At 37.8% G+C, this 12090-nt stretch overlaps 1 protein-coding gene across 1 annotated transcript in view; it reads right to left on the reverse strand.

Moving 5' to 3' along the window:
- The window catches only part of wu:fj29h11 (uncharacterized), a 101897-nt gene that overhangs the window by 64025 nt on the left and 25782 nt on the right, over positions 1–12090 (reverse strand). Inside the window, exons 6-10 of the mRNA XM_057826172.1 lie at positions 11369–11497; positions 11098–11295; positions 8740–8880; positions 6563–6823; positions 6303–6486 (exon numbers count right to left, since the gene is read on the reverse strand). Coding sequence (XP_057682155.1) covers positions 6303–6486; positions 6563–6823; positions 8740–8880; positions 11098–11295; positions 11369–11497 — 913 coding nt within the window. The remainder of the gene's footprint in view (positions 1–6302; positions 6487–6562; positions 6824–8739; positions 8881–11097; positions 11296–11368; positions 11498–12090) is intronic.

Below are 12090 nucleotides of genomic sequence, written 5' to 3' on the forward strand. Positions count from 1 at the left end.
GTTTACTGAGTCTAAAAATGATTATAGCGGAGAAGCCAAATCAGTTAAGACGCCACTTAAAGACATTAGACCTCAATCTCATTGATAAGCCGCTTGATTGTTTTTCAGCGAAAATGTGCCGAATATTGCCGATTGTCACAATCGTCCCGCTTTGTCAGTGTTATATCAGTAAACCAGTGAGCACTGTGGTGAATCAGCGAAAATAAAAACTTTCCTTCTGTCCAAAGACTCCCCCCCCCCCCTTCTATTCAGTTTTGTTTTTTTTTTCGGTCAAATTTTTTGGCATGTTGTCCTGAAGAGTAAATGTTTCTAATCAATTTGAATTTGTTATTATTTACTGATTTTATTACATTTTATTTTTCAGTATCAAATGGTCAAAAATGTACCTTGAGTGTATTTTTACAGTTTGGATGTGACTTTTTTAGGGCCCGAGCACTAGACGTGCGAAGGCCCTATTGTAATGCAAAGGATTATTATTATTATTCTTCTTTTTTCATGGCAAATGAAAATGGCCAATTTGGAGGCCTGAACATGCACGAAAAGTCACCAAAATTTGCACATACGTGCAGATTCGCGTAAATTTTGATAATCTTGCGTCGTTTTGAAAAAATGTCAAAAAATGGCTCAGTGGCGCCCCCTTGACCCTTAAAATTTTCAAAAAGGCCTCTCCTCTCAGGTTTTCAACGTAGAGCAATGAAATTTGGGGAGTAGATACCTTATGCCTAACTGTTCAAAAAAGCCTCTTGCACCCATATTCCAAATCCAACAGGAAATCGGGTATTTTGGATTGAATGTGAAATTTTTTCGGTTCACAGTTGGAGTTTACGTTTGGAGGCTTGAACATGCATGAAAACTCACCAAAATTTGCACATACATTCAACTTTGCGTAGATTTTGATAATCTATAAAAAAAATTAACAAAATGGCTCAGTGGCGCCCCCTTGAAATTTTCAAAAAGGCCTTTCCTATTAGGTTTTTTCAACGTAGAACAATGAAATTTAGTGAGTCGATACATTGTACAAAACTGCTCCAAAAAGTCTCTTGCACCCATATTCCAAACCCAACAGGAAGCCGGAAATTTTGGGTCAAATGCGAAATTTTATCGATTTACATTTGAGACCTTGTCGCTGAAGGATAAAGTTGGATCGTCTTCAAAATTGGTCAGACTATTCAGGAGACCTATGAGATCTTAAGTTTTCAAAATGGTGTGTTTTCATTCAAGGGTCTGGCCTGGGCGTGGTCCCAAAGTCGGCCATTTTTAGGCAAAATACCAAATTCAGAAAATGATTAAAAACTCCGTGATCCAACGTTCAATCTTTTTCATTTCTAGCATGTTTATGAGATATCCCAGCCTGAACACGACTGCATTGAAATATTACCCATTAGGCCTGGCGCCCCTAGTGGAAACAGGAAATGGCCTTCTTTACGAGACAGGCTCCTCCTCCAAGGGAAAAAAATCTATTGACCTCAAACCTGTTTCAGGGGAGCCTCAAGACATGTGTTCAGGTGCCTGATGAAAAATATTGAGTTTTCGTTGAAGCGGAGAGGTCCAAACTGGAAGTGAAAATGACCGTCAACAATTTGTCTCGCCAAAAACTTTGAACAGTCATAACTCGGCAGATATGCAACATATCTGCGCCAAACTTTCCGTGTTTGTTGAGAGTCATACCCTGAAGGTTCTTGTAGGGGTCATTTGCATCAACTCTACAGTGCCAACTAGTGGCGACAGAAAGAAGTTTTAAAAAAGGCCTTTCCTATTGGGTTTTTTCAACATAGAGCAAGGAAATTTGGGGAGTAGATACCTTATGCAAAACTGCTCCAAAAAGTCTCTTGCACCCATATTCCAAATCCAACAGGAAATCGGGTAATTTGGATCAAATGTGAAATTTTTATCGGTTCACAGTAGGAGTTTACATTTGGAGGCTTGAACATGCACGAAAACTCACAAAAATTTCGACATACATGCGGCTTTGCATAACGTTCAATAATCTTGCAACGTTACGAAAACATGTAACAAAATGGCTCACTGGCGCCCCCTTGAAATTTTCAAAAAGGCCTCTCCATTTAGGTTTTTTCAACGTAGAGGGATGAAATTCGGAGAGTCAATACCTTGTACAAAACTGCTCCAAAAAGTCTCTTGCATGCGTATTCCAAACCCAACAGGAAATCGGGTATTTTGGATTGAATGTGAATTTTTTATCGATTTACAGTGTGCACATTTTACACCTTGGCACCTAGGGAATTAGTTTGATCATTCTCAAAATTGGCGAGACTGTTCATGAGGCATATGAAATCTTAAGTTATCAAAATGGTGTGTTTTCATTCACGGGCCTGACCTGGGCGGGGTGCCAAAGTCGGCCATTTTTTCGCCAAAACATCGAATTCGGAAAATGACTGATAACTCCCTCATACAACGTTCAATCTATTTTAAATCTGCCATGTGTGTGAGGTATACCAGCCTGAGCAGGACTGGATTGAAAATTTACCATTTGTGCCTGGCGCCTCCTAGTGGGAACAGGAAATGCCCTTTTTTACGGGAGACACTCCTCCTCTAAGGGAAAAAAAAAAATCAATCAACCTCAAACCTGCATAAGGGAAGCCTTAAGACCTGTCTTCAGGTGCCTGATGAAAAATATTGAAGTTTCGTTGAAGCGGAGGGGTCCAAACAGGAAAGTGAAAATGACTGTCAACAATTTTTCTCTCCAAAAACTTTGAACAGTCATAACACGGCAGATATACAACATATCTGCGCCAAACTTCCCGTGCTTGTTGAGAGTCTTACCCTGAAGGGCCTTGTAGGGGTCATTTGCATCAACCCTACAGCGCCAACTAGCGGCAATAGAAAGTCACTCGTTTTTCCAATACATGTCCAGTTCTTTTCAGTTTGATCATTGTAGTTTCAAGACCTATTAAAATACTTATTTACAGCCCATGTCCACGTGTCTCTGTCTGTTGCCATGACGACCCTTTGTTCGCCATTTAAAGGAAATATTTTTTTTCAGAGACTCAGGCAGTTTATAGAGCCACAATATTTGGCACACTTGGTCGAATTGGCCCAGTTAGAAGATTAATTTTGGTTTTGAATAAGGGCTTGACTGCACAGCTCAGTAGTGGCTCCTTTTTTGTAGTACTCTCTCCAATAAGGGTTTTTATCTCTTTGGTGTGGGAATGTAAATAGGCGACTTTTGAGCATGTTAGGTTCTAATGAGATGATTAGAGAGGAGGATCTGCCACCACCCTGACCTGCACACAGTCCGAGTTGCGTGACGTCCGAGTTGCGCTAGATTGCGAGGGCCCGTTCAGTCCTGCTTGCAGGCCTAGTTTTTGTTTGTTTTTTTTTTTAACTTCAGGCAAATTGTTGCGCGTTAAGTCTTTTCTGTTACAAGCAACACAATGTTAAAAAAGTTATACTTTATTATAAGTTGATCTATGTTACTTTTTTTAACAGAAAAAAAAGGACACAATGTTAAGCTGAGGCGTACTTATAATGGTAATATAGACGAATGATACTATTTACAGTGGCGGCAGAGAGTTGGGGGGGGGGGGGGGCGCGAAACATTTACGTCTTCCTTGGGGGGCGTAACAGAAAATAATTGAGAAGCACTGCTCTAAACACATGCAGCAATCCAACACTGGATTTAGGTTGAAAATGTACGAAAGCTGTATCGAATACAAACAGGAAGAATTGTCTCGAGAGTGATTTGTTCCAAGATTCAAGGTAATTATTATATGTTTCGTACCATGCATGCATTTTGAAACATTGTGAAAAAAATCAATAGGAGAAATTAGCCGCTATGGAAGTGGCGTCATAGTTCGCAATATTTACTTAAATAAATGCTAACTGCATGTTTGTTTGTTTTTTTTAAACCAAGAATTGAGACTGTTTTATGTCCATATCTATAAAGAATTCAGGGATTTAAGCATTTACAAGAATTTTCAAGGGAAAAAGCTCTTTGTTTTCATAAGGCCGCCGCTACATTTGTTTACTCACTAGCATTATAGTTCGCAATATTTACGTAAAATAAATGCTAACTGCGTTTTTTTTTTTTTTTTTTTTGCTTTTAACCAAGAACTGAGACTTTTTTACGTCCACACCTATAAAGAATTCAGGAATTTAAGCATTTATTCACAAGAATATTCAACGGAAGAAGCTGTTTGTCTGTGATTCAACTCGGTCAGCTTTGACGGCCACGCCAACAATGCAGGCCCCCTATTAATCGGCCCAGCGTCCCGTCATTATATTATGAAGTCTATGCAATTTCATATTACAGCCTGTGGTGTTTTTTCTTTCTGGCGACTTTCTCTGTTGAGAAAGGGTGAGTGTTTATTTATAATGTGTAAATAATGATGCGAGTCACACACTCTCCATTAATAGTCAACTAATTATTATTAATAGTAATTGTGGTATATTAACCCATAAAAGGTGAACATACTCACATTTCTGCATCATAACTTGGACTGAGAGAAATACCGTATTGACCTGAATACAAGACGTTGTTTTTTTGCATTGAAATAAGACAGAAAAAGAGGGGGTCGTCTTATATTCACGGTCTGGACATTATACCCATTCACGACGCTAGATGGCGCCAGATATCATTGAAGCGATGTTCTGTCATGACAGATCTCAGCTTCTCTCAAGTTTAACAAGTTTGCAATTTTTTATTGCAACGTTTTTCCTTATTCAGATTTGTTTCAAGACTACAGTTACAGTTAGACTTCACTTAGATGGTTAATACAGTAATTGCAATTTTGTTGTTTTATCACAATAGATTGGTTTATTTACATTTCAAAAACCAGAAGCCATTCATTTACGAATGTGATTGCACTTTAGTTTACATATTTAAATGTTCAGATATTAAGATTTGAATGAGGCAAAATAACACGCTTTTTCTCTCAAATGTATTGTTAGAATCATTTGTTTCGGATGTACTGTAATTATTTTCTGTGTAAAAATCAATTTGGTGTTCAAAAAGTCCTTTTTCAAACTTGAGTCTGGAAAAGAGGGGGTCGTCCTATAATCAGGGCCGTCTTATATTCGGGCCAATATGGTAAGTAGAAAATGAAATTTTAATCTAATCAGAAGTGTTTTTACTTTTTTATGGAAGATAATTATTTTTGTTCTAATGTTTAGCAACTTTGAGCTGTGGCTGTGGGTTTAGTCTATAAGTTCTATTCATTTCAAATTTTATTAAAAATATTTCCCGATCACGTCATTTTCAAAGTATTGGAATCTGCAAAAAAAAATCTGACATGCCTTTTTTTAATATATATATATTTTTTAATTAAATCGTTTTCTAATTGTATTTAACGCGTTAACGGCGGTAATTAATTTTTAAAAAATTAATCACGCTAAAATATTTGACGCACTTAACGCATGCGCTTCATGACCCACTCACGCATTGTCGCGTTCAATCTGTAATGGCGCCGTTTTACCTATATATAGAGATAAAACGCAGCGTAAAATGAGTAGAGTGAATTTTGCTAGCCTTTGTAGCCTTTTTTTTAATTTGGTAAAGCCTTACAATCCCTCTCTCAACAATTAGAAATATCGTGGGAAGCAAAGTGGGGAAGAAAGGTAGTAGTTGATCTTTTTCTTAACACCCTGTTATTTCCCAACGCAGAGAAGATATATCAATTGGTGCCACTACGCAGTCATGGTTGCACTTCCCATCATGCATTTGGGCAGAACAGTTAAATAGCTACAGTATATTTACTGAAAGCTCAACAAATACACTAGATGGCAATATTTAGTCAAAATATACAGTCACATTTATCCTTTAAGAATTACAAGTCTTTCTATCCGTGGATCCCTCTCACAGAAAGAATGTTAATAATGTAAATGCCATCTTGAGGATTTATTGTCATAATAAACAAATACAGTACTTATGTACTGTATGTTGAATGTATATATTCGTCCGAATTTTATTCATGTTTTTCTTAATGCATTGCCAAAATGTATACGATCGGGAAAAATTATCGGGAATGATTGGTATTGAATCGGGGGCAAAAAAAAAAGCAATCGGATCGGGAAATATCGGGATCGGCAGATACTCAAAATAAAACCATCGGGATCGGATCGGGGGCAAAAAAACATGATCGGAACAACCCTATTTTAAAATTATATTCATGTCGATATGTGAATTTTCTTTAACCCATACATCTCAAAATAACATTTTAGAGCTATAATTGCAATACCGTGATACCGCAAAATCGCGGTATTTTGCTTAAGGTTATCATACTGTCAAAATCTCATACCGGCACATGCCTGATTTTAAGGCAGTCTTTCCTAGCTTCAGTTCATACCTTCACTGATTTTTGGCATAGTGGGTCTGTCTTCCGTAGAGTCCGTTTTGCCAGAGGTTTGGGGAGTTTTCTCCTTGGGCACCAGGTCTGGCATTAAATCAAGGGATCCACCACAGATTGCCAACTGAAAGAGCGCTGTTGCCAGCGTGTTGCCTGAGACTTGCGTGAGGAAATTCTGGATATACTGCAATTAACAGTCAAATTAAAACATGGTAGGGATGTCTCCGATAAAAGCGATACTTTGAATGTCTTCCACCTACCTTTATCATTGGAGAATTAAACAACTTTTCTGCATTTTTAAAGACTTCCAGCACCACCTCTGCTGCAGTCAAGGATGCGTATTTCTTTCTGAGGTCCAAGTTCCCTGTAAAAATATGATAATTTAATCCTTCTACTGACTCGATGGTACTCTTCTTTATCTTTCTTAGATGTTCCCGGGTCTCTTCTTGCAGTTCTTTCTGAATGGTTTCTTTGGCCTCGTCCATTAGAGTATGCTCATGACGATTCACTTTAGTTATTGTCTGAAGGAGACAGAGAGAGGAGTTTAATTCATGTGACATAACATTGGTTGTTGATTCATTTCAAGTATCATAACTAGAGCTGTCAAAATTATCGCGTTAACGGCCGGTAATTAATTTTGAAAATTTATCACGTTAAAATATTTGACGCAATTGACGCACATGTCCCGCTCAAACAGATTAAAATGACAGAACAGGGTCATGTGCACTTGTTACTTGTGTTTTGTCGCCCTCTGCTGGCGCTTGGGTGCGACTGATTTTATGACCATGAGAATTGTGTAATTATTGACATCGACAATGGCGACCTACTTGTTTATTTTCGATTGAACATTTTGCAAATTTTATTAAAACGAAAACATTAAGAGGGGTTTTAATATAAAATTTCTATAACTTGTACTAACATTTATCTTTTAAGAACTACAAGTCTTTCTATCCATGGATCGCTTTAACAGAATGTTAATGTTAATGCCATCTTGTTGATTTATTGTTATAATAAACAAATACAGTGCTTATGTACAGTATGTAGAATGTGATCCGTCTTGTGGCTTATCTTTCCATTCCAACAATAATTTACAGAAAAATATGGCATATTTTATAGATGGTTTGAATTGCGATTAATTAATAATTAATTTTTAAGCTGTGATTAACTCAGTTAAAAATTTTAATCGTTTGACAGCCCTAATCATAACTCAAAACAGCTGACGAAGAAGTATGTAGGGATGTACCGAGATCAAATTTGTCGGCCGAAACTGAAAACCAAATAACAAAACCGAAAGGCTGAAAAAAATACACATGCATATAATTCATTTCTTTAAAGGTGGTCCGTTACGAACGAGCTCCATTCCTACGCTGGCGACGTAACCCGAATTTCCGCATAAATCGGAATTAACCCTACAAGTACCCCTCAAAATAACTATCCAAAAAGTCCCAAAGTTTTGTATTTTGTTTAATAATGAAGGATACACTGCCCTCTGGTGGCAAAAAAGCTTGGGGACCCCCGGACTAGATGGACGTTTGAACACCAATTGTTTTGTGTCAAGTGTTTTATTTAGAGCAGTTCCGACTAGTGGACATAGTCGACGTCATACATGACGTAAATGTGCAAACGGAAAAATGAAAAGAAAAAAAAAATCTATTACTGACACTACATGCAATGACGAAAATTGCACGTTTTTGTGGAGTGTAAAGCTTACGGTTAGCGGTTTAGCAAACGTACTTCCGGGGAACATTTCAAAATAAAAGCAAGTCATTTTCAACACATAAATAACCATTTCTGGAGTTAATCTCACATACTTCAGAATTCAGATTCTACACTAAGAATAGCTTTAAAATGAAAAATCTGATTGGCAATGAATAATTATATAATTATTAGAATAATATTACATACAGTAGTATGCTATAATATTAATGCTATATCATTCAAAAAAAATAATTAAGAATTGTTTTGAATCATGTCGGAAAAGCAAAGTAAGTGTTCTGAATTTGTTTACCTTCCATTGTTTTGCACTAGTTAAAATTGTTAAAAGTGAAGGAAGGAAACAGCTTCAAAAAGCACAAGTGCCTTGTTTGCTGTCTGTAAAGCTGAACAACTTTACATTTTCTGAGATCAAAACACGTCATATCAATAATAATAATATAGTAAGGCGGAAAATGTAATGTATTTGTCTTCATTTAACAAGTTAAATATTTCTTTGTTCCCTCAAAATATTTCCAAACCGGCTCTGAGCTAATAGTTTTCTTCTCGCATGTTTTGATGACGACTACGGTTCTTCACACTATTCGGTGGTAAACTTTCGGTCTTTTAAACCGATAACGGAAAATGCAGTTTTAGCCATTTTTGGTGCTGAATTTTCAGGCACATCTCTCGAAATATGCTAATGATTACTGCACAACAGAAGAAAAATCAACTAAAATCTTACCGCTATGGGTAGCCCAAGGCTTTGTATCCTGATGCCCAGCTCGTAGGGCGAATCACACTTATAATGGTCGGCTAGATGCTTCATAAACTCAGCCAGGTCAACTCTGGGCTCTTTGGACTTTCTTCTATAATTGCGAAGTTGCTAAAAACAAGAAAACAAAAGCATTGAACAATTAGAATTAGCAGAAATACTGTGGGTTTACTTCCCGCCGAGCAGGGGTTAATTTGTGCCGGATCCTGCCGGAACAAGATCCGGGACCTCTTGATTTTGGCCTCCCTGTGTTCCGGGGCGTATTTGGGCAGATCCGGCACCTCTTGTGTATGGAAAATAATAATATAAAAACTAAAGATGTCCCGATTGATCGGGTCTGATCACGTCATTTTCAATGTATCGGAATCGGCAAAAAAATATCGGACGTGCCTTTTTTTTTTTTTTTTTAATGAAATCGTGTTCTATTTGTTTTTAACATTACAGACAAAATGTCTGACATTCATCCAGAGTCTTTAGTTTTGGCTTAAAGTACTGCTATCAAATTTATCGCGTAAACGGCGGTAATTAAGTTTTTTTAAATTAATCACATTGAAATATTTAATGCAATTAACGCATGCGCTGCACGACCCACTCACGCATTGTCGCTTTCAATCTATAATGGCGCTGCTTTACCTATATATAGAGCTAACAGGCAGCGTAAAATGAGTAGAGAAAATTTTGGCAGTCTTTGGAGCCTCTTTTTAATTGGCTAAAGCCTTAAAATCCCTCCCTCAACAGTTAGAACTATTGTGGGAAGCAATGTGGGGAAGAATGGTAGCGGTTGATCTTTTCCTTAACACACTATGTTACTTCCAAACGCAAAGAAGATATATCCATTGGTGCCACTACGCACAGTCATGGTTGCACTTCCCATCATGCATTTGGGCAGAACAGTTAAATGGCTACAGTATCATTTACTGAAAGCTCAACAAATACACTAGATGGGAATATTTAGTCACAATATACAAAGTCCCATTTATCCTTTAAGAATTACAAGTCTTTCTATCCGTGGATCCCTCTCACAGAAAGAATGTTAATAATGTAAATGCCATCTTGAGGATTTATTGTCATAATAAACAAATACAGTACTTATGTACTGTATGTTGAATGTATATATTCGTCCGAGTTTTATTCATTTTTATTTTAATGTATTGCCAAAATGTATATGATCGGGAAAAATTATCGGGAATGATTGGAATTGAATCGGGAGCAAAAAAAAAGCAATCGGATCGGGAAATATCGGGATTGGCAGATACACAAACTAAAACGATCGGGATCTGATCGGGAGCAAAAAAACATGATCAGAACAACCTTAATAAAAATGTTTTTAAAACAAAATAATAATATGCATAAATTAATTTACAAAACAAATCCCAAGAATTGCATGTCGTTTATAAACATTTCACGTCATTTGAAAGATTCAGAGGTTTGTTGATGCACTGAAAAGCTGGACCAACAAATCACGCCCCCGACATTTAAAAAAAAAAAAACTTTGGAAATTTGCGGCATCTGGGGAGCAAGCAGCCAGGATCAAACGGTATTTTGACATGCCAAAAAACACAGTTGCATTTACTGTTTCTTTGTTTTTTTTTTTCCAAAAATAAGAGGACAGTTGCACCAATCATGCTAACCGGCAGGCCCGGGTGCAGCAGGAAGCTAGCGCAGCAACAGCTAGCCAGGTTCACAGAGAGACAGCCAAGCTGGGTGTACTTTAAAGAGCATATGACACGAGAAAAAAAGTCTTAAATGGCATTATTATGTGAATTAGAATCATATTTGGAGACGATTCGACTATATACAACAATTTAGCAAAGCATAGATGACGAGAAATTAGTCTTTTAATCTGCCGGTTAGCCACGCCTACCATTACAGGGCTTTAGCGTCCCCAACAGGTGGATGACGTCAGCGGTAGACTGGGCTCATCGGTTTTACTATTCAGCCCATTGAGGGGGAATTATTCAGAACGAGGAAAATGCGACGAAGAGACCCGCAAAATGACGATTCGACACGATTTGCGATACAAAGCTCACGATAACGATAATCTGACGATATGGCTATACAACGATTATCGATACATTGTTCAGGAAATAATTCTGGGATATTCTACAAACAACTAATAAACACAAAAACAAGCTTCTGCTGTGAATTGGAATGAGTTTATCACTAGTAGACATCTAATCCATTTGAACCTCCCACTTTTAAGTCTTAGTAAGAGGCTTTTAAGTCCCACAGCATGGCAAGTGGCCACTTGCGTGTGGTTTTCAGCACCATTTTCTGCGTATGTTCTGGGACCTGTGCCCGTCTCATCATTAAGCACTTTAGTCACACCTTTAAAATGTCGACTGTCTCAATCTGGGGGATATCATCATCCCTTGTGTTACTGTCAATCTTGAACATGCGATGGATGACCGGGAGTTTGCAGAGAGGTCCCAGGTTCAGTTCTTCATAGTGCTTCTTGTTCTTTAGAGCTGCCAAAGACTGTCCCAGCTCATACAATGTACAGACAGTCGTCAACGCTTCTGTCGCCTGAAAGATAAAGAGCCAAAAATTCAATGCAAAAAATTAGGAGACTTTTGTTTAGATATAAGCGGCTGCTCACCTGTATGTAAATTATTACTTCTCTCTTCAGGTAATGAAGGTCTTTCAGGGCCTGTGTAGTATGAATTGGATTTTGCCTTTCCAATTGCTTAGAAGTAAGTTGCATTAAGCTGCACGCCCTTGAAATCACCTGTGAAGAGTAGGGAAGATTTTCAGAGTAAATTCACGTACTTTGACTTCGTCTCTTCTTATTATTTTGAACAATTCAAAAAGAAAGAGTTGCGGGGGGGGGGGGGGGGGGGCTGGAGCTGACTATTGGCAGAAGGAGCAGGACAGTGAAACTGTTTGCTAGCACTTGCACAGCATCTTTTTTTGTTTGTTAGTGACTAAGGGTGGGATAGCTCACGATACGATTGATGTCATGATAATTATCGATACATGGGTCAGAAAAATAATCAGTCGTCTATTGCCGTCAGTGGTTAACAATGCAAGGCAATGAGTTCATTTTGGGGCATTTAATGTCAATTCCTATTGATTTTCGGTTACTTCCTTTTCATTTTGGAACAGTTACGGGTCACTTCCTGTTGATTTTGGGTTACTCAAAAGGAAGTGACTCAGGAATGTCCCCACATGAATAGGAAGTGACTCAAAATCAACATTTGCTGTTGATTTTTGGTCAAGTCCTTTTCCTTTTGGGGCATTTCCGGGTCACTTTCTGTGTATTTTGGGGCATTTACAGGTCACTTCCTGTTGATTTTGGGTTACTGAAGAGGATGTGACTCA

This window comes from Corythoichthys intestinalis, chromosome 21 (assembly GCF_030265065.1).
Source record: "Corythoichthys intestinalis isolate RoL2023-P3 chromosome 21, ASM3026506v1, whole genome shotgun sequence".
Lineage (NCBI taxonomy): Eukaryota > Metazoa > Chordata > Actinopteri > Syngnathiformes > Syngnathidae > Corythoichthys > Corythoichthys intestinalis.